Source organism: Ranitomeya imitator, chromosome 7 (assembly GCF_032444005.1).
Source record: "Ranitomeya imitator isolate aRanImi1 chromosome 7, aRanImi1.pri, whole genome shotgun sequence".
Lineage (NCBI taxonomy): Eukaryota > Metazoa > Chordata > Amphibia > Anura > Dendrobatidae > Ranitomeya > Ranitomeya imitator.
In genome coordinates, this window is record NC_091288.1 from 39,834,656 (window position 1) to 39,859,591 (window position 24,936).

At 43.3% G+C, this 24,936-nt stretch overlaps 1 protein-coding gene across 2 annotated transcripts in view; it reads left to right on the top strand.

The window, feature by feature from the left end:
- Positions 1-24,936, top strand: part of CERS6 (ceramide synthase 6) — a 228,465-nt gene that overhangs the window by 161,348 nt on the left and 42,181 nt on the right. For both annotated transcript variants that reach the window (XM_069733079.1, XM_069733080.1), the window contains exon 6: positions 4,149-4,241. In XM_069733079.1, coding sequence (XP_069589180.1) covers positions 4,149-4,241 — 93 coding nt within the window. The remainder of the gene's footprint in view (positions 1-4,148; positions 4,242-24,936) is intronic.

Consider the following 24,936-nt stretch of genomic DNA (forward strand, 5'->3'; position numbering starts at 1 on the left):
GTGCGAAAGGAGAAAAATTTTAAGAATATATACAGAACAGACGTATCTTTGGTGGACCTGTACGTGTCTATATATACAAGACAATGCTGAAATATTGGGGTTATTATTTGATTTATTGCCTTGGGCAGCAGTTGTCATCCAATACTGTACATAGCAGGCAGCAGGAATTTCACATCATTAGCTCGGAAATCTCATTTTGCTTATTAACACACTTTGGACCCGATGCATCAAACCTTACACAACAGAATTCTGGCATAAAAGCTTTGAAAAGTCGCAAAATTTAGGCACAACTCGGAGCCTTCCATTATCTCCCAGCTCCAACAAAATGGGCAGAGCTGGGACAGGATGGGCACTTTGGGACCACCACTTGTTAAAAGGAGCATTACTAGCGTCGGACTAGTATCCACCTCAAGGAAAGAGAGATAAGAGTTACCGAGCAGAGTCTGCGGTCAGAGAAGCTCACTGGGGCATTTAACTTATTCTGCAATCTACACTCCCTGACAGAAGTTATGTCTAGTGCTGTTGAGCGATACCGTCCGATACTTGAAAGTATCGGTATCGGATAGTATCGGCCGATACCCGAAAAATATCGGATATCGCCGATACCGATATCCGATACCAATACAAGTCAATGGGACATCAAGTATCGGAAGGTATTCTCATGGTTCCCAGGGTCTGAAGGAGAGGAAACTCTCCTTCAGGCCCTGGGATCCATAGGGATGTGGAAAATAAAGAATTAAAATAAAAAATATTGATATGCTCACCTCTCCGGCGGCCCCTGGACTTCACACTGCTAACCGGGAGGCTTCTTTGTTTAAAAAGCGCGCCTTTCGGACCTGTGAATGACGTCCCGGCTTCTGATTGGTCGCGTGCCGCCCATGTGACCGGCACGCGACCAATCAGAGGCCGCGACGTCATTCGCAGGTCCTCAATTCCTATAATTAGCAGTTTTGTGAATGAGAATGACGTCGCGGCTTCTGATTGGCCGCGTGCCGGTCACATGGACGGCACGCGACCAATCAGAAGCCGCGACGTCATTCTCATTCACAAAACTGCTAATTATAGGAATTGAGGACCTGCGAATGACGTTGTGGCCTCTGATTGGTCGCGTGCCGGTCACATGGGCGGCACGTGACCAATCAGAAGCCGGGACGTCATTCACAGGTCCGAAAGGCGCGCTTTTTAAACAAAGAAGCCTCCCGGTTAGCAGTGTGAAGTCCAGGGGCCGCCGGAGAGGTGAGCATATCAATATTTTTTATTTTAATTCTTTATTTTCCACATCCCTATTGATTCGATACCGATACCCGATATCACAAAAATATCGGATCTCGGTATCGGAATTCCGATACCGCAAATATCGGCCGATACCCGATACTTGCGGTATCGGAATGCTCAACACTAGTTATGTCGCTTATCCATGTTATGTAAATAAAAGCTTATAACCTGACCTTAAACTCATCCATTGGTTGTATAAATTATTCTTTTGAAAGCTGAAACCCTCCGAAATGTGGTTTAGGTTAAGAAAATAAGTTGGCATCAATGCAGAAATATTGATCAGTTAATGGATAAGCGACATAACTTCTGTCAGGGAGTGTATGTACTATGACAAGCAGAGGCTGTAGAAGCCAATCAGTCCAATCTTTTTAACAACACCTTACTTCAAAAATGCTTTAGTCAAAAAATAACTGCATTAAAGAAAAATATGTCCATAACTATGTGATGAATGTTTTGTAGTCATAGGAAGGAACTCAGGTTTTTGAGACACAAATGCATACCTCCCAACTTTTGAAGAAGGCAAAGAGGGACAAAGGTAGCAGCACGTGCAGCAGCAAATTTTAGGCCACACCCCTGACCACACCCATTTCACAACTAGTCACACCCATATCCACGCCCCAACCACACCCATTTAGCACTGCTGATCACACTGTTTCATAAACAATAATTATAAACAGAAAAAAATGGCCACACAGTGCTCCATACTGTATAATGGCCACACATGATGCTCAATACTGTATAATGGCCACACAGTGCTCCATACTGTATAATGGCCACACATGATGCTCCATACTGTATAATGGCCCACATGATGCTGCATACGGTATAATGGCCACACATGATGCTCAATACTATATAATGGCCACACATGATGCTCCATACTGTATAATGACCTCACATGATGCTCCATACTGTATAATGGCCGCACATGATGCTACATACTGTATAATAGCCACACATGATGCTCCATACTGTATAATGGCCACACAGTGCTCCATACTGTATAATGGCCCTACATGATGCTCCATACTGCATAATAGCCATACATGATGCTTCATACTGTATAATAGCCCCACATGATGCTGCATACAGTATAATGGCCACACATGATGCTCAATACTGTATAATGGCCATACAGTACTCCGTACTGTATAATGGCCACACATGATGCTCCATACTGTATAATGGCTACACATGATGCTCAATACTGTATAATGTCCACACATGATGCTCCATACTGTATAATAGCCCCACATGACGCTCCATACTGTATAATGGCCACACATGATGCTCAATACTGTATAATGGCCACACAGTGTTGCATACTGTATAACGGCCCTACATGATGCTCAATACTGTATTATGGCCTCACAAGATGCTCCACATGAGTATGCCAGTGTACAGTCGGGGCTGTAGATGTGTCCCAGCAGCTCTGCTTACAATGCAGGCAAAGATTTCACCACCTGTCACTGTCCACACTGCTGCCTCACAGATCCTGCACATTGCAATGTAGCCCAGCTCTGCGAACTCTGTAGTATATAAAGCATATATATATACACCCCCCTTGAGGAGGCGGTGTGCTTACGCCGCGAAACGCGCGTCGGGGCGTTCTCACCGGCGAGACCCCCTCATCTCTCTCCCCCCATGAGCATTAGGTGAGCACTTTATGCAATTTGTATCGTTTGTACTGGGGCCGTTTTGGCTACTTATGTATACTGGCTGTGTACTCTGCATTGGGTGTTTGTGCAGCGGCGATTCCCTCTCACACCATAGTACTTTCACTATATGATACACTTCATTTTTTATTGGTGTGATAGGGATCGCTATGGATGCTACCATAGATATGTTGCTAGGCTCTGCACATGGCTAGCTACTTATGAGTTAGGCACCACCACTGCTGTAGGGGTTTCCTTCTTTGCAGTATACATTTGGTCCTCGCCTTTCTGGTGGGACCTACTTACTACTGTGACCCCATGTATTTTGTCTTTATATGTCTACCTGCATAGGTGCTCTCCTTTCATTGCCGTTTTACGACTACCTAATTACTCCATGTTGGGGTGGCGGGAGGTGGGGTGTTTTTCTCCCCTTTTCATGTTATGTCATGGTTTACATTGTCACGTTTATTATTGTCCTATTCCCCTTTTAATCTTTGTTTATTAATAAAGATTGTTCGTTTTATACATTTACTATATGCTCCCGTTTCTCCTCTTTTTTCATATTTAGTATTTGGAGCGAATATATAGAGTCTGGGGGACCACCATATATACTAGTTCATTTTTCCCAGATTTCTGATAATATGCATTTGGTATCCTGGTTGGCATATATATATATATATATACAGTGCCTATGATTAACAGGCTGCACTGGATTGCTCTAACTGCTGCCACTACTCCTGGTTATAATGCCTTGTACTGTAAGCACAGCAGGGCCAGCTGCATGTATGTGTGCAGTACACACACACACACGTACCTCAGAATGTCCTCTCTCCCTCTCTGTCTCCACCGCATCGGAAGCAGAAGATATGGAGAGGCGTGGCCTAATAAAAGGAGGCGTGTCGGCTGCTTTTCCTGCTGACTGTGCGGGAGAAGTAGAGTCCCGTGCGGGACTGCGGGGCAGAGCCTCAAAATCAGGACAGTCCCGCAGTATGAGGGACGGTTGGGAGCTATGCAAATGAACAATGCAAAAATTATGAATTTAGCTAAATATTAAATTGAATTAGCACATTTGGACAGATGTCAACCTAAAAAAATTGTTGCTACTAACACCTTTTAAATCAATTTTAAATATTTTTTGCAATTTCTAATTAATTTTTAATTAATTTTTCTTGATGAGAATAAATGAAAAGATTAATGAAGTGTAATTTTTTTTTGCAGCAACTGACGGCAGACTTACATTACTACTACATTGTGGAATTGTCTTTCTACTGGTCTTTGATGTTCTCTCAATTCACAGATATCAAAAGAAAGGTAAAGTCTCACTTTGAGTTTATTTTTTGGGGTATATTTTATCATTTGCAAAGTTTAATAAAAGGCGGAAGTTCTTTGTTTAAATTTAAAAAAAATCCTTCTTTCTTTGGATAATAAATGTTACATTGTTGCTATATACCATATATCTATCTATTGCTGATTAATATAATAAGGGTGCATTCTCATTGAATGATGCCATTGCTGTAAAATGTAAAGCAGAGAACTTGTAGCAGTAATGTTCTGTATACAAAAATATCATCTTTAGAAGATAGTCAAGTTGGTAAGTAGGAACTGCAATGACAAGTTATCCAATAAAATAATGTGTTGCTCTACAGCAGTGGTGCACAACATTTTTTGATCCAAGGGCCACATTGTCATACTGAACCCCCCAAAAAAACAAAAAAAGTTAAAGGAGTACTTACTTAGATGAATACATCATCAGAACCAAGTGTTGATTATTTGAGAAAGAGTTGAAGAAGTTATGCTCAGTTCTGTTAGACTGAGTTTCTGGAGCAGAAGCTCAACCAAATCCACCTCATAATCTCAAAACTATTGTTTTGAGGATTTTTCAGTTTTACCAAGAAGTATGCTGTGGATTGCTACATGATCAGAACCACTGTCAGTATATGAATACAGTGCAAAAACCACCTATAGTACATGAATGCTGCCCCGAACCACTGTTAGTACATGAATGCAGTGCCAGAACCACTGTCAGTACATGAAAGTAGTGCCAAAACCACTGTTGGTATGTGAATGCTGTCCCAGAACCACAGTTAGTACATGAATGCTGTGCCAGAAGCACGATCAATACATGAATGCAGTGTGAGAACCATCATCAGTACATGAATACAGAGCCAGAACCACTGTCAGGACATGAATTAAGTGCTAGAACCAACGTCAATATATGAATGCAGCACCAGAACCACCATCAGTACATCCATACATCACCAGAACATCAGTACAGGAATACATCACCAAGCTTAGTATAGTGAATAAACTGCAGTTTCAGGTAAGGACCATATTCACTTGTATCATGTGAACCTGTTGTTACAAGTCATCATCAGCTTAGAGCCCATACAGGACCACAGTACTGGTGAGATGCAGGCTGTATCGCAAATAAACATTTACAATCAGGTACACTATAGGTAACATCTTCTCTGATGTCACCTATAGTGTACCTGGATGTAAATATACATGAGTCCCCTCATGTTGTCCCTCTCTGTGATGTCCAACCGGCGCTGACGGGCGCTGCTCTGACCTAGTTCCGGCACCAAAATGTTCAACTGTATTCGTGTCTAAAAGATGTGAATACAGTTGAATACAGGAAAGTGAGAACCAAACACTCCCGATTCTCTACGGACGGCACAACATCCTGTGTTAGGCTGCATGAGGCCCGCGGCCCCGTATGTTGTGCAGGCCTCTTCTATACTTTCAAAGAGCTAAACAAACCTGAAAAACTGCAGTAATCTCCAGATAGTCATAGAAAATATGGATTGTGCATATCAATTTTATATCTATAATTTACTTTTATATATTATGATACTTATTCGTTCGGAGCTGATCACTTCCGCATCAAATAGGAAAATAGGAGGGGTGCCAATGATATGACTCCGCCCACTTGCCAAGATGCATGCATGATTGGCAGGCATTGTGTATATGTGGAGTTGTAATGTTATCGTCACTGATCTCCTCTGATGTGGAAATGAGGGGCTCCGAATGGCCCTCGATAACCCTTTTAAAACAGCGCTGCCATTGGCACGTGTTAGAAAAATGTGCAGGGCAACGTTAGTTGGAGATTTTGAAGAGAGTTTTTTTGGATTAGGAATCTATTATCAAATACCCTGCGAGGGAATTTTGTGCTAATAGAAATGGTCCCCTAGTCATTTCTTATCCAGGGTGAAGAGGAGGCGCAAAAGTACTTTTAGCTCTAGAGGACACGGCATACTCCATGTTCCACGCATTATATGGAAAATCCAATAATTTTTGTGTGCTCTTTATTTCCCCAGCACTGCAGGGAAATTAAACACAAGGATCAAGAACCAGCTTCCAGCTGAAAGTCAGTGACGGAAAACTTACCTGACCAGACAACCTTGTACTATAGTAAAGCATATACTTCACACCAGAGAATTTTCTGTGCTTTTTATTACTTTTATACCTTTTTTAATATGAGTAATTATATGACCATTAGAGGACATACTATCTTTGCTTAAACATCTGTGCATTATTTGCATTTCTACAAGTTACCTCCCATGGAATCTATGCAGCCATTTCATTGGCTTCAGCACAAGCTCAGGGCGAGGAATATGCTCTTCATCTGTTTTGCAGTCCTTTCATCTGGGGATTTCAATTCCCCTTAGGCCTCTTTCACACTTCCGTCTTTGTAGTCCTGTCGAGATACATCGTTTTTTTGAGAAAACAGGATCCTGCAAAAAAATTGCATTTTCTCATAGACTTGTATTAGCGACGTATCGCGACGGATGGCCACACGTTTCATCCGTCGTGCACTGGATCCTGCGGAATTTGACAGCCCGTCTTTTCCAAAAAATGTTCAATGAAACGTTTTTTGTCTGCAGTGGAAAAACGTTCCCCGACGCCTCGAGCGGCATACGTCGCTCCACAGAATGGGAGCCTATGGACACTGGATCCTGCGCACACTGTGAAACGCAGGAATCCAGTGACAGATGCAGTTTTTACTTCTGAGCATGCCTGGAAGCACATTCGAACCCGGGGAAAAGTCTCCCTCTCTCTCTCTCTTGTCCCGGAAATTTCTTCATTGAAATTCAGGCAATAACTTGTGTAATGCATCCGTCAAAACACTGGATGCGTTACACACGTTTTTCACTATTTGCACGACATCCGTCAATACGTCACAGCAACACATTACGACGCCCGCCAGCAGACGGAAGTGTGAAAAAGGTCTTACTGTCAGTGAAGGATAGCTAAAATATTTGATCCATCCTGTGTTACAGATCCTGCAGTATTAAATGACCTTACTTGTGCCAAGGCTTGGAGCACAAAATATACACTCATAGTGATATGCAAGAATGGTCATGAACGCTTAGGATGGAGCATTTTCAGCTTCTAAATCTTTTCACAGAATATCCAGAGAATGAGAATTCCTACCTCCATACACCACTATTAATAAAATGAAGTATTCTTTCAAAACTGTTCAATAAAAAAACCTGCATATATTATTAAATATATGTCTATTGAAAACCCATGTCAAAATGGCTGTATAATCTTTACTGAAAGCTTAAGCTCAATCTCCACCTGCCTAGCCTGATTTAACAGTTCCTCAGTGTCTCTCCTCCCTGCTAAAATTTCATACTGCTCAGTATAAGCTGCAGGTGTCAGTCAGTCTTGGTGGGTGGAGATTGAATACACTTGGTCTCATGAGCTCTCTCTCTAGTTGGTAATTTTAATATCAGTATTATACAACTATTCTGACAGATTTTCTAAGTAAGTTCACCAGTCTCATCAGAAACAAGATCTATCTCATAATATTTTATACCAATGGTTTTCAGTCTGCAACAACAGTATAAAAATCATTCTGACCTTTGCTAACCCCACTGTGTCCAAAAAGTGAAATTAAACTGTACCTGTAAATGTACCATCTGAGGTTTTACCCATAACCATATTACAGCTCTGCAAAAGTGTCATCTCCTCTGAGTCATATGGAAACATATTACATCACCCATAGACTTCTGTGAGGCCCTTCTGTAACTCAAGATGTCTCTATTTTCATATACAGATATAAAGTAGAAGGAGTCCGGGCAGGAGACATTGCTTAAAGAAATATTCCCACCTAGTCCATTTGTGATATGTCGCTGGGATATGCGATAAATGCATAAAAAGTTTTCACACTGGGATTATGCAGTGCTATCTGAATGCCATAGAGTGCAATGACACAGAGTTCAAATAGGCCCAATTTGTGCTTTTTTTTCTGTCATGCCCATCCTTTCTGATGGGCACAAAAATGTAGTAGACTATATTCCTGTGCCGGCTTGAAGATGCGCAAAAAAACCAAAAATTATATCCTATATCTACAGAATTGGAAGAATAGAACTAAGCAAAAGCACGTGTGAAAATGACTTGGATATACTAATAGATCACAGACTGCACATGAATCAACAGTGTGATGCAGCAGCAAAAAAGGCAAACACAGTTCTAGGATGAATTAGGAGAAGCATAGAGTCTAGATCACATGAAGTAATTATCCCTCTGTACTCCTCCTTGGTCAGGCCGCATCTGAATCCGGGGGAGTTGGTGTAAATCTCTTCCCGGGCCATACCCATATCTGCAGCAGGTCTCCAAGGTGAACAGCCTCTGGCATGTTGGAACAATGTAGGTAAGGGAAGTCTGCAAGTTAGATCCATAACTTTGGGATAAGGATTGGCTCTAAGGGCTGGGCCCATAACCACAGGAACCTTAACGCCCTAGACCCGCAGTTCGGACTGGGACCGCATCCCTTCTCCAACCCCTACCATACTCCTACATACAGTGCCAGTAGCTCTACCTAGAAGCCTCTCTCAAATTATTGTTTACCTACTGCGGTGTTTCTTCCCTTTTCCACTGCGATATTTTCTCCCTCTAATTGATTCCACAACAAGTGAGGTTTGATAAAGGCCCAGTACGGGGTTGAAACGTTACCTCAACACCTTTATACCACTGTGGTGAATACAATAAAATGTAATTCAATCTTTGCATTTGAAAATCTACACCTTGAGTGCAGCTGTTTTTTTTTACTAATCTATAGACTGCAATGACTCAGAGTTCAAATAGGATCAATTTGTGGTTTTTTTCTGCAGTGCCCATCCTTTCAGATGGGCACAAAAAAGTAGTGGACTATAGTCCTGTGTCCGTCTTGGAAGATGCGCAAAAAAAACAAAAATTTTATCTACAGAATTGGAAGAATAGAACTAAGCAAAACACGTGTCAAAATGACTTGGATATACTAATAGATCACAGACTGCACATGAGTCAACAGCGTGATCCAGCAGTAAAAATGCAAACACAGTTCTAGGATGAATTAGGAGAAGCATAGAGTCTAGATCACGTGAAGTAATTATCCCTCTGTACTCCTCCTTGGTCAGGCCGCATCTGGAATACTGTGTCTAGTTGTGGGCACCACATTTTTATAAAAGACATTGAAAAACTGGAGCAAGTTCAGAGAAGAGCTACCAGGATGGTTAGCGGACTGCGAAGTATGTCCTATGAGGAACGGTTAGAGGATTATTATTATTATTTATTATTATAGCGCCATTTATTCCATGGCGCTTTACATGTGAGGAGGGGTATACATAATAAAACAGGTACAATAATCTTGAACAATACAAGTCACAACTGGTACAGGAGGAGAGAGGACCCTGCCCGCGAGGGCTCACAATCTACAAGGGATGGGTGAGGATACAGTGGAATCTGGGATCTGGGAATGTTTAGCTTGCATAAAAGAAGGCTAGAAGGAGACTTAATAGATGTCATCTTCAAATATATGAAGGGCTGTCACAGTGTAGAGGAATCATCCTTATTCTCATTTGCACATGGAAACACGAGAAGCAATGGGATGAAACTGAAAGGGAGAAGATACAGACCAGATATTAGAAAAATACATTTTGACAGTGAGGGCGATTAATGAGTGGAACAGGCTGCCATGAGAGGTGGTGAGTTCTCTTTCAAAGAAAATCTTCAAACAGAGGCTGGACAGAGATGTGTTTGAGATGGTTTAGTGAATCCTAAATTGAGCAGGGGTTTGGACATGATGACCCTGTGGGTGCCTTCCAACTATAACATTCTAAGATTCTATGGACACGGTCGGAAAAAAACACAGTGGAGTCCATTTGTGTCATTACAGTCTATGACTAAATTTTTTGGAGATTCATATGGAACCTACATAAACACAATGTGAAGAGGGCTTAATAGAAGTGGGTCCTGATGCTGGAATCTGCTCTATCTCGAGAAGGGTCCTACCACTCTCCACTGTCACTGGAGTGATGTCTAAGTATGTGTGGCTCCTGCCTTTGATTTGTATTGGAGTTCTGAATTGCTGAGCGTGCCTGTAAATATGCAATAATTGTAAAAGATGGGCATGATCCAATGTCCTTTGGTTTTCACAAGAATAGGCCAATAAAAGATCTTTTGCTTGCGACAACTAATAGATACATACAATGCATAGTCATAGATGCCAAATATGACACAGGTAGAGAATCAGTCATTGTCAATGTTAAAGTTCAAGGCTAAAGCCTGAAAAAAATAGCAAGCAAACACTGGAACAATACACAGAACCCAATGTCCCGTTCTGCTACTGGAAAAAATGAATTGTTTTCATCAGTTCAGAAGTACCTGATCTATTTTATTTGCGTAGAACAAGGTGGCTAAAGGCCAAGGGATTATGTACTAGTGAGGGTCCAAGGTAGCTTCTCCACCCTTCTTAGATGGTCTTGAGTTTACTTAAATGGGCATTAAATCCTACGTAGATGTGATCTCCATAAATTTTCCATTGCTAGCAAACACAAACACCGATTGTGGTGGTGTCGAGATGATATTTGTCTCTATAGATGTCTAAATACTAAATGGCAAGTTGGTTGGAGTTCAAAACTTTTTGCCTGAGATGTGACTTTCTCACAGTCTTGCTCTTTTGTCCAAAGTCAAACTCTTATAACATAAAATACTCGGAGAAGATCTAATAAATTTTCTGTTATTAATGGATCGGTTGACAACTCGCTTGTGTCTAATTCTGGTGCCCTATAAGCTGTCCTGTCGCTATTGGGAAGAAGCCAGTATTTTGTAAATATTAATTTAAGAAAGCCTATCAGCATTAAATCGACGGCTTTGCTCCAAACCTCGGTTACTTAAGGATTGGTTTTAGCTACCTTTCCCGTATAAATCATTGGTGTGAATTTATTTCTGTATGTAAGAAGCAACAGTTTTATAAGATGCCTAAATAAATATACCAATAATCCGATTACTGTAAAATGCAGAGGCTCCTCAACAGATGCCATGAGTGTTAATTACTGGTAATCTACAAGATGCTGTTTGATGGAGATTTTGTCCTGTTTACTTTGTGAAACAATTAAAATGTGGTAGTTGGAATGACTTATCCAATGGTTTCTTTTTAACCCTTTCGTGACTGGGCTATTTTCTGCTTTTTTTATTTTCTTTTTTTCCTCCCCTTCTTCCAAGAGCCATAACTTTTTTTAATTTTCCATCCATATAACTGTTTGAGAGCTTCATTTTTTGCAGACCAATTGTATTTTTGAATGACACCATTCATTTTATCAAGCGATGTACTAGAAAGCGGAAAATCAATTCCAAGTGATGGTTTTATTAAAAATTTTTTGGTAAATTTGTAAAGAAAAAAAAAAATACCGGTAGCTTAAGTTGCCATTTTCCGAAATCCGTGACAATTACATTTTTCAGGCTTTGGGGCTGTGTGAGAGTTTATTTTTTGCGCCTTGAGTTGAACTTTTGTTGATACCATTCTGGGGTAGATATGATGTTTTGATTGCCTCCTTTTGTATTTTGTTGTAACGTAATTGTGGCATTTTGAGATAATCTATATTTTGATAGATTGGACTTTTACAAACCCAGTGATATCAATTTTGTGCATTTTTTTAATTGCTTTGTTTTTAATGGGACAAAAGGGGGTTGATTTTGAAATTTTGCACTTTTTAAAACCTTTTTTTTAATGTATTTGTTAGTCCCATTAAGGGACATGAAGCTGTGATTGCTCGTCTGATCGCCTGTAGTATACATAGCAATGAATCAGCAATGCTATGTATAGGTTAAATCACGACCTCCAATGAACACCAGCTAAATGCTGGCTTTGACAGGAGAATTGTCATGATAAACACGAAAGTCTTCAGCAGCCTCTTTTTGTCAGGACAACCCATCGGCACCCCACGATCATGTTTCGGGCACGCTGATGGGTGAGTGGAATGATGCGCCCCCCTGACGGTGCTTGTTAAATGCCAAAGTCAGAGATTGACAGTGGCATTTAAGGCTACTTTCACACTAGCATCGGATTCGGCCCGTCGCATTGCGTCGGGCCGAGATTCCGACGCTAGCGTTTGATGCGCCGCACAACGGGTGCAGCGTATGCATTTCTCCGGCGCATCCACTGCCCCATTGTGAGGTGCGGGGAGGTGGGGGGCGGAGTTCCAGCCGCGCATGCACGGTCAGAAAAAGTGGTCCGTCGGCAGCAAAAAACATTACATTTAACGTTTTTTGCTCCCGGCGGTCCGCCACAACACGGCGCAACCGTCGCACGACGGTTGCGACGTGTGTCAATACGTCGCAATGCGTCGGTAATGTTACTCTATGGGGCAAAAACGCATCCTGCTAACAACTTTGCAGGATGCGTTTTTTTCCCCTAAACGATGCATTGCGACGTATTAAAAAAAATGCCAGTGTGAAAGTAGCCTAACATGTTAGCAGCTGTGTGACAGTTGATGGTTCATCATTTTCTGCCGGTAAAGATGTGGGCTTGAATATGACTTACTAGTACATCATATGTCAGTAATGTCTCCCAATGTTTCGTCCTTCTGCTCCCAGGGCACAGATGGAAGCTTTCTGCTGTAGACAGTTGTCTTACAGCCAGACACAAAACAATGAGAAGGAGGAGGGAGAATATGGATGATCTCCCAATACACACGGAGAAGGTTTCTTTAGATATTTCTGTTTCATTTATATTGAGTCTATATAAATATATATTTCAGATCTTTTGTGCACTTTATATGTTTGTTGTTCCCAGTGGCGTAATTTGAAACTCATGGGCCCCGATGCGAAAACTCCAACGGGGCCCCCAAATATTTTAAATCTTTAATAGCAATAGTCTTTTCCTATAGGCCAAAGGGACTTTTAGGGCCCCTAGGCTCCAGGACCCGGGTACGATAGCAACACCTGCACCTGTTGTAGTTACGCCCCTGGTTGTTCCCCCTGTTTAGCTGTGATAGTTGCAATTTTTGTCTTTTCAGCCATTGTATAGAAGCTTCGCGAGGAGGGCTTCTTTCTTTGCACAACAGTATGTTTTTAATGTTTTTAAATGGCACAATATTGGGGAATTGGAAACATATTTTGGGAAAGTAAAATGTGAAAGATCAGCAATTCATTTTTTCCCGGTACCTGGGTTTTCAGAAGGCCGTTCAGCATTGTAACGCTATTTTCTTACTAATTAACCCCATATATGCAGATTAATAGCGTTCAGGGACATGACAGGTTCCCTTCAAAGTTAGCATCACCTCTTTATAGCATTGGTGTTAAGTTATTCTGTGTATTGCTGGTGGTTTGACCTCTGAGACCCGCAGCAGTTCCAAAAATGGGACTCTGAAATGCCCCATCAGAATTGAGTTTGATTAATTCTCTAACAGCTGGAGACAGCGAAGTGCTGTTATTAGGCCGACTAGGTGGTGTGGATGCCCTAAACCCAAGGTTCGATTGGGCATACTGCATCAGTGCAGCAGCCAGGTGGGGCACACAGAACATGGATAGCTGAGGGACTGGAAACCATAAGTAAACAGGTGGAATGCTGGAAACTGCTGGCAGTTGGGAGACATCCAGGAGACCTCAGACAGGCGGGAGATGTCCAGGAGACTACAGGCAAGCAGGAGGAATGCTGGGAAACAGCTGATAAGAGTGAGACCTCCAAGAGACCATAGGTAAGCAGGTGGGTTTCTTGAAACAATTGGCAGGTGGGAAACATCCAGGAGACTGCAGACAGCAGCTCAGGAGATTGTGAAACAAGGCAGAGTCTTAGCAATACTGTGGTCTTAGCACCAATACATAGGTGTGTTTCTTGGTGATCCTTATATAGGCCCAGGCACAAGATCACATGGGAGCATGATTGGCCATCTGCAAAGCACGACGTGGTGCACCAGAGAGTTTAGCGGACAGGGGTGAGGGAAGCAAACACGGATCCGGGAGAGCTGAATTTGGATATCTTTGAGAGTCCCATAGAGAATGAATGGAGCATTTGTGGCGGCTTGTCGATTCTGAAAGGGCATTTTAAAGTATCATTCTTGTGATTGGTTGGGATCTGTCACCAACATGTTCCCAGACAAACAAGTAGCAAATATTTTTAGATAGGTAGTAATGCATCTTAAACTTACACATATGCAGTTCACCAGTGTTTCTGAAAGCTGCTGTAATAACTGTAATGCCTAGATTTTAACAGATGGGTAGGACCCACCATCTAGCAATGGGTTAACCACAAATTTGCTTTAAATATTACAATTAAAATAAGCTATTACGACCCTTCAAATATATATCGTCTTTTGCTTTGCAAGTTTGAAGAGTTGAACTGATTCTATAAAACAAAGACATTCTGTATTTTATTACTGATTGTTTCTTCCCCTAATATCATTTAGATGCCGAGAATGATCCTGATTACTACATAACTAGAGCTTTAATCTCTCCTTTAAGTAATTGAGCATAATTGGCAATGCTGTCTCTACATCACTCATCAACACGGAGAAAAGTAATCAGAGCAATGCAATTCTTAATACGTTAATACTAAGGATTCAGAATAACTTCTAGGCTGAGAAAACATCCATGAGATGTCTGTACCGCGGAAACACGACATATGGCATCTCCATGCATGTTGTAGATGGCAGCTGTCATCCAGTTCAGTCATTGTGGTGCTGTACTTTGGTTCTAAGTTTTATTGTTTGGGCAAAGAGAGGCTTTAGGAAAAATTTGGAAAATAAACTTTGTTCTATCTGGATTGATGGTGCCCCTTTTCATTCCAGGCATTCCCCAGGCAAGATATCATACGAAGTCCCAAAAATATTGCAATGACCAAATGGTAGACATATGTAAAAATAGATTTGGCACACCCAATTCAGATGCAAGAAAAATATAAATACTTTTATTGATATAGATACATCCACTGTATGAAAACCTTTGACATTTCGGCCCAAACTAGGACTTCATCGGAAATTATCTTCAGCTCTTGAGGACGACACAGAAAGGTCAGGTACACCTGAGCAATGGAGTCTTTGTGGAACCGAACAGAGCGCTGGGGTCATGCACTGCCGTGCCAAGGATAAGGCGCAAATGGTGGACATTCCCTGTTGTGAATTCTGTGGCTGAGTTCACTTCTGTGGTCACAAGTGGTATTGCAGTCTCTGGGCTTCCTCCCTCAGGTGTTTTGGTGAGCTCGTTGGCTGCCTTGCTATTTAGCTCCACCTGAGTCTGTCTTCCTTGCTCCTTGTCAATGTTCCAGTGTTGGATCTGAGCTACTGCATCTTTCCTTGGGCCTGCTGCTCTGCTAGATAAGTGCTTCTAGTTTGTTTTCTGTTTTTTCTGTCCAGCTTGCTATTAACTTTTGCTGGAAGCTCTGAGAAGCAAAGGGGTGCACCGCCGTGCTGTTAGTTCGGCACGGTGGGTCTTTTTGCCCCTTTGCGTGGTTTTCGTTTTAGGGTTTTTGTAGACTGCATAGTTCTCTTTGCTATCCTCGCTCTGTCTAGAATATCGGGCCTCACTTTGCTGAATCTATTTCATTCCTACGTTTGTCTTTTCATCTTGCTAACAGTCATTATATGTGGGGGGCTGCCTATTCCTTTGGGGTATTTCTCTGAGGTAAGTCAGGCTTGTATTTCTATCTTCAGGCTAGTCAGCTCCTCAGGCAGTGCCGAGTTGCATAGGTAGTGATAGGCGCAATCCACTGCTGCTTATAGTTGTGTGAGGATAGATCAGGTACTGCAGTCTACAGAGATTCCACGTCTCAGAGCTCGTCCTATTGTTTTTGGTTATTGCCAGATCTCTGTATGTGCGCTGATTACTGCACGCTGTGTTGCCTGATTGCCAGCCATAACAGTACAAGGAGACACACCAATGATTCCCAATAGAGGGAAAAAAGAAATCCTGACATCATTTTTTTTTCTTAGCTCTGTCTTCAGTCTTTTTTTTCCCCTAGACATTAGAGTGCTTCAGGACACAGCTGTGGACATGGATATTCAGGCTCTGTGCTCCTCAATGGATAATCTCGTTGTAAATGTACAAAAGATTCAAGATACTATTGATCAGAAATCGATGCTAGAACCAAGAATTCCGATTCCTGATTTGTTTTTTGGTGACAGAACTAAGTTCCTGAGCTTCAGAAATAATTGTAAGCTATTTTTGGCCTTGAAACCTCATTCTTCTGGTAATCCTATTCAACAGGTTTTGATTATTATTTCTTTTTTGCGCGGCGACCCACAGGACTGGGCGTTTTCTCTTGCACCAGGAGATTCTGCATTGAGTAATGTTGATGCATTTTTCCAGGCGCTGGGATTGCTTTACGATGAGCCTAATTCAGTGGATCAGGCTGAGAAAAATCTGCTGGCTTTATGCCAGGGTCAGGATGATGTAGAAGTATATTGTCAGAAATTTAGGAAGTGGTCAGTACTCACTCTGTGGAATGAATCTGCACTAGCGGCTTTGTTCAGAAAGGGTCTCTCTGAGGCTCTTAAGGATGTAATGGTGGGATTTCCTATGCCTGCTGGTTTGAATGAGTCTATGTCCTTGGCCATTCAGATCGGTCGTCGCTTGCGCGAGCGTAAATCTGTGCACCATCTGGCGGTATTGTCTGAGAGTAAACCTGAGCCTATGCAGTGCGACAGGACTATGACTAAAGTAGAACGGCAAGAACACAGACGTCTGAACAGACTGTGTTTCTATTGTGGTGATTCTACTCATGCTATTTCTAATTGTCCTAAACGCACTAGGCGGTTCGATAGCTCTGCCGTTATTGGTACTGTACAGTCCAAATTCCTTTTGTCCATTACCTTAATGTGCTCTTTGTCATCGTATTCTGTCATGGCGTTTGTGGATTCAGGCGCTGCCCTGAATCTGATGGATTTGGATTATGCTAAACGTTGTGGATTTTTCTTGGAGCCTTTGCGGTGTCCTATTCCGTTGAGAGGAATTGATGCTACACCTTTGGCCAAGAATAAGCCTCAGTACTGGGCCCAGCTGACCATGTGCATGGCTCCTGCACATCAGGAAGTTATTCGCTTTCTGGTACTGCATAATTTGCATGATGTGGTCGTGTTGGGGTTGCCATGGCTACAAACCCATAATCCAGTATTGAATTGGAACTCTATGTCGGTAACCAGCTGGGGTTGTCAGGGAGTACATGGTGATGTTCCATTTTTGTCTATTTCGTCATCCATTCCTTCTGACATCCCAGAGTTCTTGTCGGACTTTCAGGATGTATTTGAAGAGTCCAAGTCTGATGCCCTACCTCCGCATAGGAATTGTGATTGTGCTATCGATTTGATTCCTGGTGGTAAATTCCCTAAGGGTCGTTTATTTAATTTGTCCGTACCTGAACACACCGCTATGCGCAGTTATGTGAAGGAGTCCCTGGAGAAGGGACATATTCGCCCATCGTCGTCACCATTGGGAGCAGGGTTCTTTTTTGTAGCCAAGAAGGATGGTTCGCTAAGACCGTGTATTGATTACCGCCTTCTTAATAAGATCACTGTTAAGTTTCAGTATCCCTTGCCATTTATTTCTGACTTGTTTGCTCGGATTAAGGGGGCTAGTTGGTTTACTAAGATTGATCTTCGTGGTGCGTATAATCTGGTGAGAATCAGGCAGGGAGATGAATGGAAAACGGCATTTAATACGCCCGAGGGTCATTTTGAGTATCTGGTGATGCCGTTCGGACTTGCCAATGCTCCATCTGTTTTTCAGTCTTTTATGCATGACATTTTCCGTGAGTATCTGGATAAATTCTTGATTGTTTACTTGGATGACATTTTGATCTTCTCAGATGATTGGGAGTCTCATGTGAAGCAAGTCAGAATGGTTTTCCAGGTACTGCGTGCTAATTCCTTGTTCGTGAAGGGATCAAAGTGTCTCTTCGGTGTGCAGAAAGTTTCATTTTTGGGGTTCATCTTTTCCCCTTCTACTATCGAGATGGATCCGGTTAAGGTTCAGGCCATCCAGGATTGGACTCAGCCGACATCTCTAAAAAGTCTGCAGAAATTCCTGGGCTTTGCTAATTTTTATCGTCGCTTCATCTGTAATTTTTCTAGCATTGCCAGACCATTGACCGATTTGACCAAGAAGGGTGCTGATTTGGTTAATTGGTCTTCTGCTGCCGTGGAAGCTTTTCAGGAGTTGAAGCGTCGTTTTTGCTGTGCCCCTGTGTTGTGTCAACCTGATGTTTCTCTTCCGTTCCAGGTCGAGGTTGATGCTTCTGAGATTGGTACAGGGGCGGTTTTGTCACAGAGAGGTTCTGGTTGCTCAGTGTTCAAACCATGTGCTTTCTTTTCCAGGAAATTTTCTGCTGCTGAGCGTAATTATGATGTGGGCAACCGAGAGTTGCTGGCCATGAAGTGGGCATTCGAGGAGTGGCGTCATTGGCTTGAGGGTGCTAAGCATCGCGTGGTGGTTTTGACTGATCATAAGAACCTTACTTATCTTGAGTCTGCCAAGCGCTTGAATCCTAGACAGGCCCGTTGGTCGTTATTTTTTGCTCATTTTGATTTTGTGATTTCATACCTTCCGGGCTCTAAAAATGTGAAGGCGGATGCTCTGTCTAGGAGTTTTGTGTCCGACTCTCCGGGGTTATCTGAGCCGGCGAGTATCCTCAAGGAAGTAGTCATTGTGTCTGCCATCTCCCCTGATTTGCGGAGAGTGTTGCAGAAATTTCAGGCTAATAAACCTGATCGTTGTCCGGCCGAGAAACTGTTCGTCCCTGATAGGTGGACTAGTAAAGTTATCTCTGAACTTCATTGTTCGGTGCTGGCCGGTCATCCAGGAATCTTTGGTACCAGGGAGTTGGTTGCTAGATCCTTCTGGTGGCCGTCTCTGTCACGGGATGTGCGTGCTTTTGTGCAGTCCTGTGGAATTTGTGCTAGGGCTAAGCCCTGCTGTTCACGTGCCAGTGGGTTGCTTTTGCCCTTGCCGGTCCCGAAGAGGCCTTGGACACATATTTCGATGGATTTCATTTCTGACCTTCCCGTTTCTCAAAAAATGTCGGTCATTTGGGTGGTCTGTGATCGCTTTTCTAAAATGGTCCATCTGGTGCCCTTGGTTAAATTGCCTTCCTCCTCTGATTTGGTGCCTTTGTTCTTCCAGCATGTGGTTCGTTTACATGGCATTCCTGAGAATATTGTTTCTGACAGAGGTTCCAGTTTGTCTCGAGGTTCTGGCGAGCCTTTTGTGGTAGGATGGGCATTGACCTATCTTTCTCCTCGGCCTTCCATCCTCAGACTAATGGCCAGACCGAACGAACCAATCAGACCTTGGAAACATATCTGAGATGTTTTGTTTCCGCTGACCAGGATGATTGGGTGTCATTTTTGCCGTTGGCTGAGTTCGCCCTTAATAATCGGGCCAGCTCGGCTACCTTGGTCTCTCCATTTTTCTGCAATTCTGGGTTCCATCCTCGTTTCTCTTCAGGACAGGTTGAGTCTTTGGACTGTCCTGGTGTGGATTCTGTGGTGGACAGGTTGCAGCAGATCTGGACTCAGGTAGTGGACAATTTGACCTTGTCCCAGGAGAAGGCTCAGCTTTTCGCTAATCGCAGACGCCGTGTGGGACCCCGACTTCGTGTTGGGGATCTGGTTTGGTTATCTTCTCGTCATATTCCTATGAAGGTTTCCTCTCCTAAATTTAAACCTCGTTTTATTGGTCCGTATAGGATTTCTGAGATTCTCAATCCGGTGTCTTTTCGTCTGACCCTCCCAGACTCCTTTTCCATACATAATGTATTCCATAGGTCGTTGTTGAGGAGATACGTGGCACCTATGGTTCCATCTGTGGAGCCTCCTGCCCCTGTTTTGGTGGAGGGGGAATTGGAGTATATTGTGGAGAAGATTTTGGATTCTCGTGTCTCTAGACGGAAACTCCAGTATCTGGTCAAATGGAAGGGTTATGCTCAGGAAGATAATTCCTGGGTTTTTACCTCTGATGTCCATGCCCCAGATCTTGTTCGTGCCTTTCATGTGGCTCATCCTGGTCGGCCTGGGGGTTCTGGTGAGGGTTCGGTGACCCCTCCTCAAGGGGGGGGTACTGTTGTGAATTCTGTGGCTGAGTTCACTTCTGTGGTCACAAGTGGTATTGCAGTCTCTGGGCTTCCTCCCTCAGGTGTTTTGGTGAGCTCGTTGGCTGCCTTGCTATTTAGCTCCACCTGAGTCTGTCTTCCTTGCTCCTTGTCAATGTTCCAGTGTTGGATCTGAGCTACTGCATCTTTCCTTGGGCCTGCTGCTCTGCTAGATAAGTGCTTCTAGTTTGTTTTCTGTTTTTTCTGTCCAGCTTGCTATTAACTTTTGCTGGAAGCTCTGAGAAGCAAAGGGGTGCACCGCCGTGCTGTTAGTTCGGCACGGTGGGTCTTTTTGCCCCTTTGCGTGGTTTTCGTTTTAGGGTTTTTTGTAGACTGCATAGTTCTCTTTGCTATCCTCGCTCTGTCTAGAATATCGGGCCTCACTTTGCTGAATCTATTTCATTCCTACGTTTGTCTTTTCATCTTGCTAACAGTCATTATATGTGGGGGGCTGCCTATTCCTTTGGGGTATTTCTCTGAGGTAAGTCAGGCTTGTATTTCTATCTTCAGGCTAGTCAGCTCCTCAGGCAGTGCCGAGTTGCATAGGTAGTGATAGGCGCAATCCACTGCTGCTTATAGTTGTGTGAGGATAGATCAGGTACTGCAGTCTACAGAGATTCCACGTCTCAGAGCTCGTCCTATTGTTTTTGGTTATTGCCAGATCTCTGTATGTGCGCTGATTACTGCACGCTGTGTTGCCTGATTGCCAGCCATAACAGTACAAGGAGACACACCAATGATTCCCAATAGAGGGAAAAAAGAAATCCTGACATCATTTTTTTTTCTTAGCTCTGTCTTCAGTCTTTTTTTTCCCCTAGACATTAGAGTGCTTCAGGACACAGCTGTGGACATGGATATTCAGGCTCTGTGCTCCTCAATGGATAATCTCGTTGTAAATGTACAAAAGATTCAAGATACTATTGATCAGAAATCGATGCTAGAACCAAGAATTCCGATTCCTGATTTGTTTTTTGGTGACAGAACTAAGTTCCTGAGCTTCAGAAATAATTGTAAGCTATTTTTGGCCTTGAAACCTCATTCTTCTGGTAATCCTATTCAACAGGTTTTGATTATTATTTCTTTTTTGCGCGGCGACCCACAGGACTGGGCGTTTTCTCTTGCACCAGGAGATTCTGCATTGAGTAATGTTGATGCATTTTTCCAGGCGCTGGGATTGCTTTACGATGAGCCTAATTCAGTGGATCAGGCTGAGAAAAATCTGCTGGCTTTATGCCAGGGTCAGGATGATGTAGAAGTATATTGTCAGAAATTTAGGAAGTGGTCAGTACTCACTCTGTGGAATGAATCTGCACTAGCGGCTTTGTTCAGAAAGGGTCTCTCTGAGGCTCTTAAGGATGTAATGGTGGGATTTCCTATGCCTGCTGGTTTGAATGAGTCTATGTCCTTGGCCATTCAGATCGGTCGTCGCTTGCGCGAGCGTAAATCTGTGCACCATCTGGCGGTATTGTCTGAGAGTAAACCTGAGCCTATGCAGTGCGACAGGACTATGACTAAAGTAGAACGGCAAGAACACAGACGTCTGAACAGACTGTGTTTCTATTGTGGTGATTCTACTCATGCTATTTCTAATTGTCCTAAACGCACTAGGCGGTTCGATAGCTCTGCCGTTATTGGTACTGTACAGTCCAAATTCCTTTTGTCCATTACCTTAATGTGCTCTTTGTCATCGTATTCTGTCATGGCGTTTGTGGATTCAGGCGCTGCCCTGAATCTGATGGATTTGGATTATGCTAAACGTTGTGGATTTTTCTTGGAGCCTTTGCGGTGTCCTATTCCGTTGAGAGGAATTGATGCTACACCTTTGGCCAAGAATAAGCCTCAGTACTGGGCCCAGCTGACCATGTGCATGGCTCCTGCACATCAGGAAGTTATTCGCTTTCTGGTACTGCATAATTTGCATGATGTGGTCGTGTTGGGGTTGCCATGGCTACAAACCCATAATCCAGTATTGGATTGGAACTCTATGTCGGTAACCAGCTGGGGTTGTCAGGGAGTACATGGTGATGTTCCATTTTTGTCTATTTCGTCATCCATTCCTTCTGACATCCCAGAGTTCTTGTCGGACTTTCAGGATGTATTTGAAGAGTCCAAGTCTGATGCCCTACCTCCGCATAGGAATTGTGATTGTGCTATCGATTTGATTCCTGGTGGTAAATTCCCTAAGGGTCGTTTATTTAATTTGTCCGTACCTGAACACACCGCTATGCGCAGTTATGTGAAGGAGTCCCTGGAGAAGGGACATATTCGCCCATCGTCGTCACCATTGGGAGCAGGGTTCTTTTTTGTAGCCAAGAAGGATGGTTCGCTAAGACCGTGTATTGATTACCGCCTTCTTAATAAGATCACTGTTAAGTTTCAGTATCCCTCGCCATTGATTTCTGACTTGTTTGCTCGGATTAAGGGGGCTAGTTGGTTTACTAAGATTGATCTTCGTGGTGCGTATAATCTGGTGAGAATCAGGCAGGGAGATGAATGGAAAACGGCATTTAATACGCCCGAGGGTCATTTTGAGTATCTGGTGATGCCGTTCGGACTTGCCAATGCTCCATCTGTTTTTCAGTCTTTTATGCATGACATTTTCCGTGAGTATCTGGATAAATTCTTGATTGTTTACTTGGATGACATTTTGATCTTCTCAGATGATTGGGAGTCTCATGTGAAGCAAGTCAGAATGGTTTTCCAGGTACTGCGTGCTAATTCCTTGTTCGTGAAGGGATCAAAGTGTCTCTTCGGTGTGCAGAAAGTTTCATTTTTGGGGTTCATCTTTTCCCCTTCTACTATCGAGATGGATCCGGTTAAGGTTCAGGCCATCCAGGATTGGACTCAGCCGACATCTCTAAAAAGTCTGCAGAAATTCCTGGGCTTTGCTAATTTTTATCGTCGCTTCATCTGTAATTTTTCTAGCATTGCCAGACCATTGACCGATTTGACCAAGAAGGGTGCTGATTTGGTTAATTGGTCTTCTGCTGCCGTGGAAGCTTTTCAGGAGTTGAAGCGTCGTTTTTGCTGTGCCCCTGTGTTGTGTCAACCTGATGTTTCTCTTCCGTTCCAGGTCGAGGTTGATGCTTCTGAGATTGGTACAGGGGCGGTTTTGTCACAGAGAGGTTCTGGTTGCTCAGTGTTCAAACCATGTGCTTTCTTTTCCAGGAAATTTTCTGCTGCTGAGCGTAATTATGATGTGGGCAACCGAGAGTTGCTGGCCATGAAGTGGGCATTCGAGGAGTGGCGTCATTGGCTTGAGGGTGCTAAGCATCGCGTGGTGGTTTTGACTGATCATAAGAACCTTACTTATCTTGAGTCTGCCAAGCGCTTGAATCCTAGACAGGCCCGTTGGTCGTTATTTTTTGCTCGTTTTGATTTTGTGATTTCATACCTTCCGGGCTCTAAAAATGTGAAGGCGGATGCTCTGTCTAGGAGTTTTGTGTCCGACTCTCCGGGGTTATCTGAGCCGGCGAGTATCCTCAAGGAAGTAGTCATTGTGTCTGCCATCTCCCCTGATTTGCGGAGAGTGTTGCAGAAATTTCAGGCTAATAAACCTGATCGTTGTCCGGCCGAGAAACTGTTCGTCCCTGATAGGTGGACTAGTAAAGTTATCTCTGAACTTCATTGTTCGGTGCTGGCCGGTCATCCAGGAATCTTTGGTACCAGGGAGTTGGTTGCTAGATCCTTCTGGTGGCCGTCTCTGTCACGGGATGTGCGTGCTTTTGTGCAGTCCTGTGGAATTTGTGCTAGGGCTAAGCCCTGCTGTTCACGTGCCAGTGGGTTGCTTTTGCCCTTGCCGGTCCCGAAGAGGCCTTGGACACATATTTCGATGGATTTCATTTCTGACCTTCCCGTTTCTCAAAAAATGACGGTCATTTGGGTGGTCTGTGATCGCTTTTCTAAAATGGTCCATCTGGTGCCCTTGGTTAAATTGCCTTCCTCCTCTGATTTGGTGCCTTTGTTCTTCCAGCATGTGGTTCGTTTACATGGCATTCCTGAGAATATTGTTTCTGACAGAGGTTCCAGTTTGTCTCGAGGTTCTGGCGAGCCTTTTGTGGTAGGATGGGCATTGACCTATCTTTCTCCTCGGCCTTCCATCCTCAGACTAATGGCCAGACCGAACGAACCAATCAGACCTTGGAAACATATCTGAGATGTTTTGTTTCCGCTGACCAGGATGATTGGGTGTCATTTTTGCCGTTGGCTGAGTTCGCCCTTAATAATCGGGCCAGCTCGGCTACCTTGGTCTCTCCATTTTTCTGCAATTCTGGGTTCCATCCTCGTTTCTCTTCAGGACAGGTTGAGTCTTCGGACTGTCCTGGTGTGGATTCTGTGGTGGACAGGTTGCAGCAGATCTGGACTCAGGTAGTGGACAATTTGACCTTGTCCCAGGAGAAGGCTCAGCTTTTCGCTAATCGCAGACGCCGTGTGGGACCCCGACTTCGTGTTGGGGATCTGGTTTGGTTATCTTCTCGTCATATTCCTATGAAGGTTTCCTCTCCTAAATTTAAACCTCGTTTTATTGGTCCGTATAGGATTTCTGAGATTCTCAATCCGGTGTCTTTTCGTCTGACCCTCCCAGACTCCTTTTCCATACATAATGTATTCCATAGGTCGTTGTTGAGGAGATACGTGGCACCTATGGTTCCATCTGTGGAG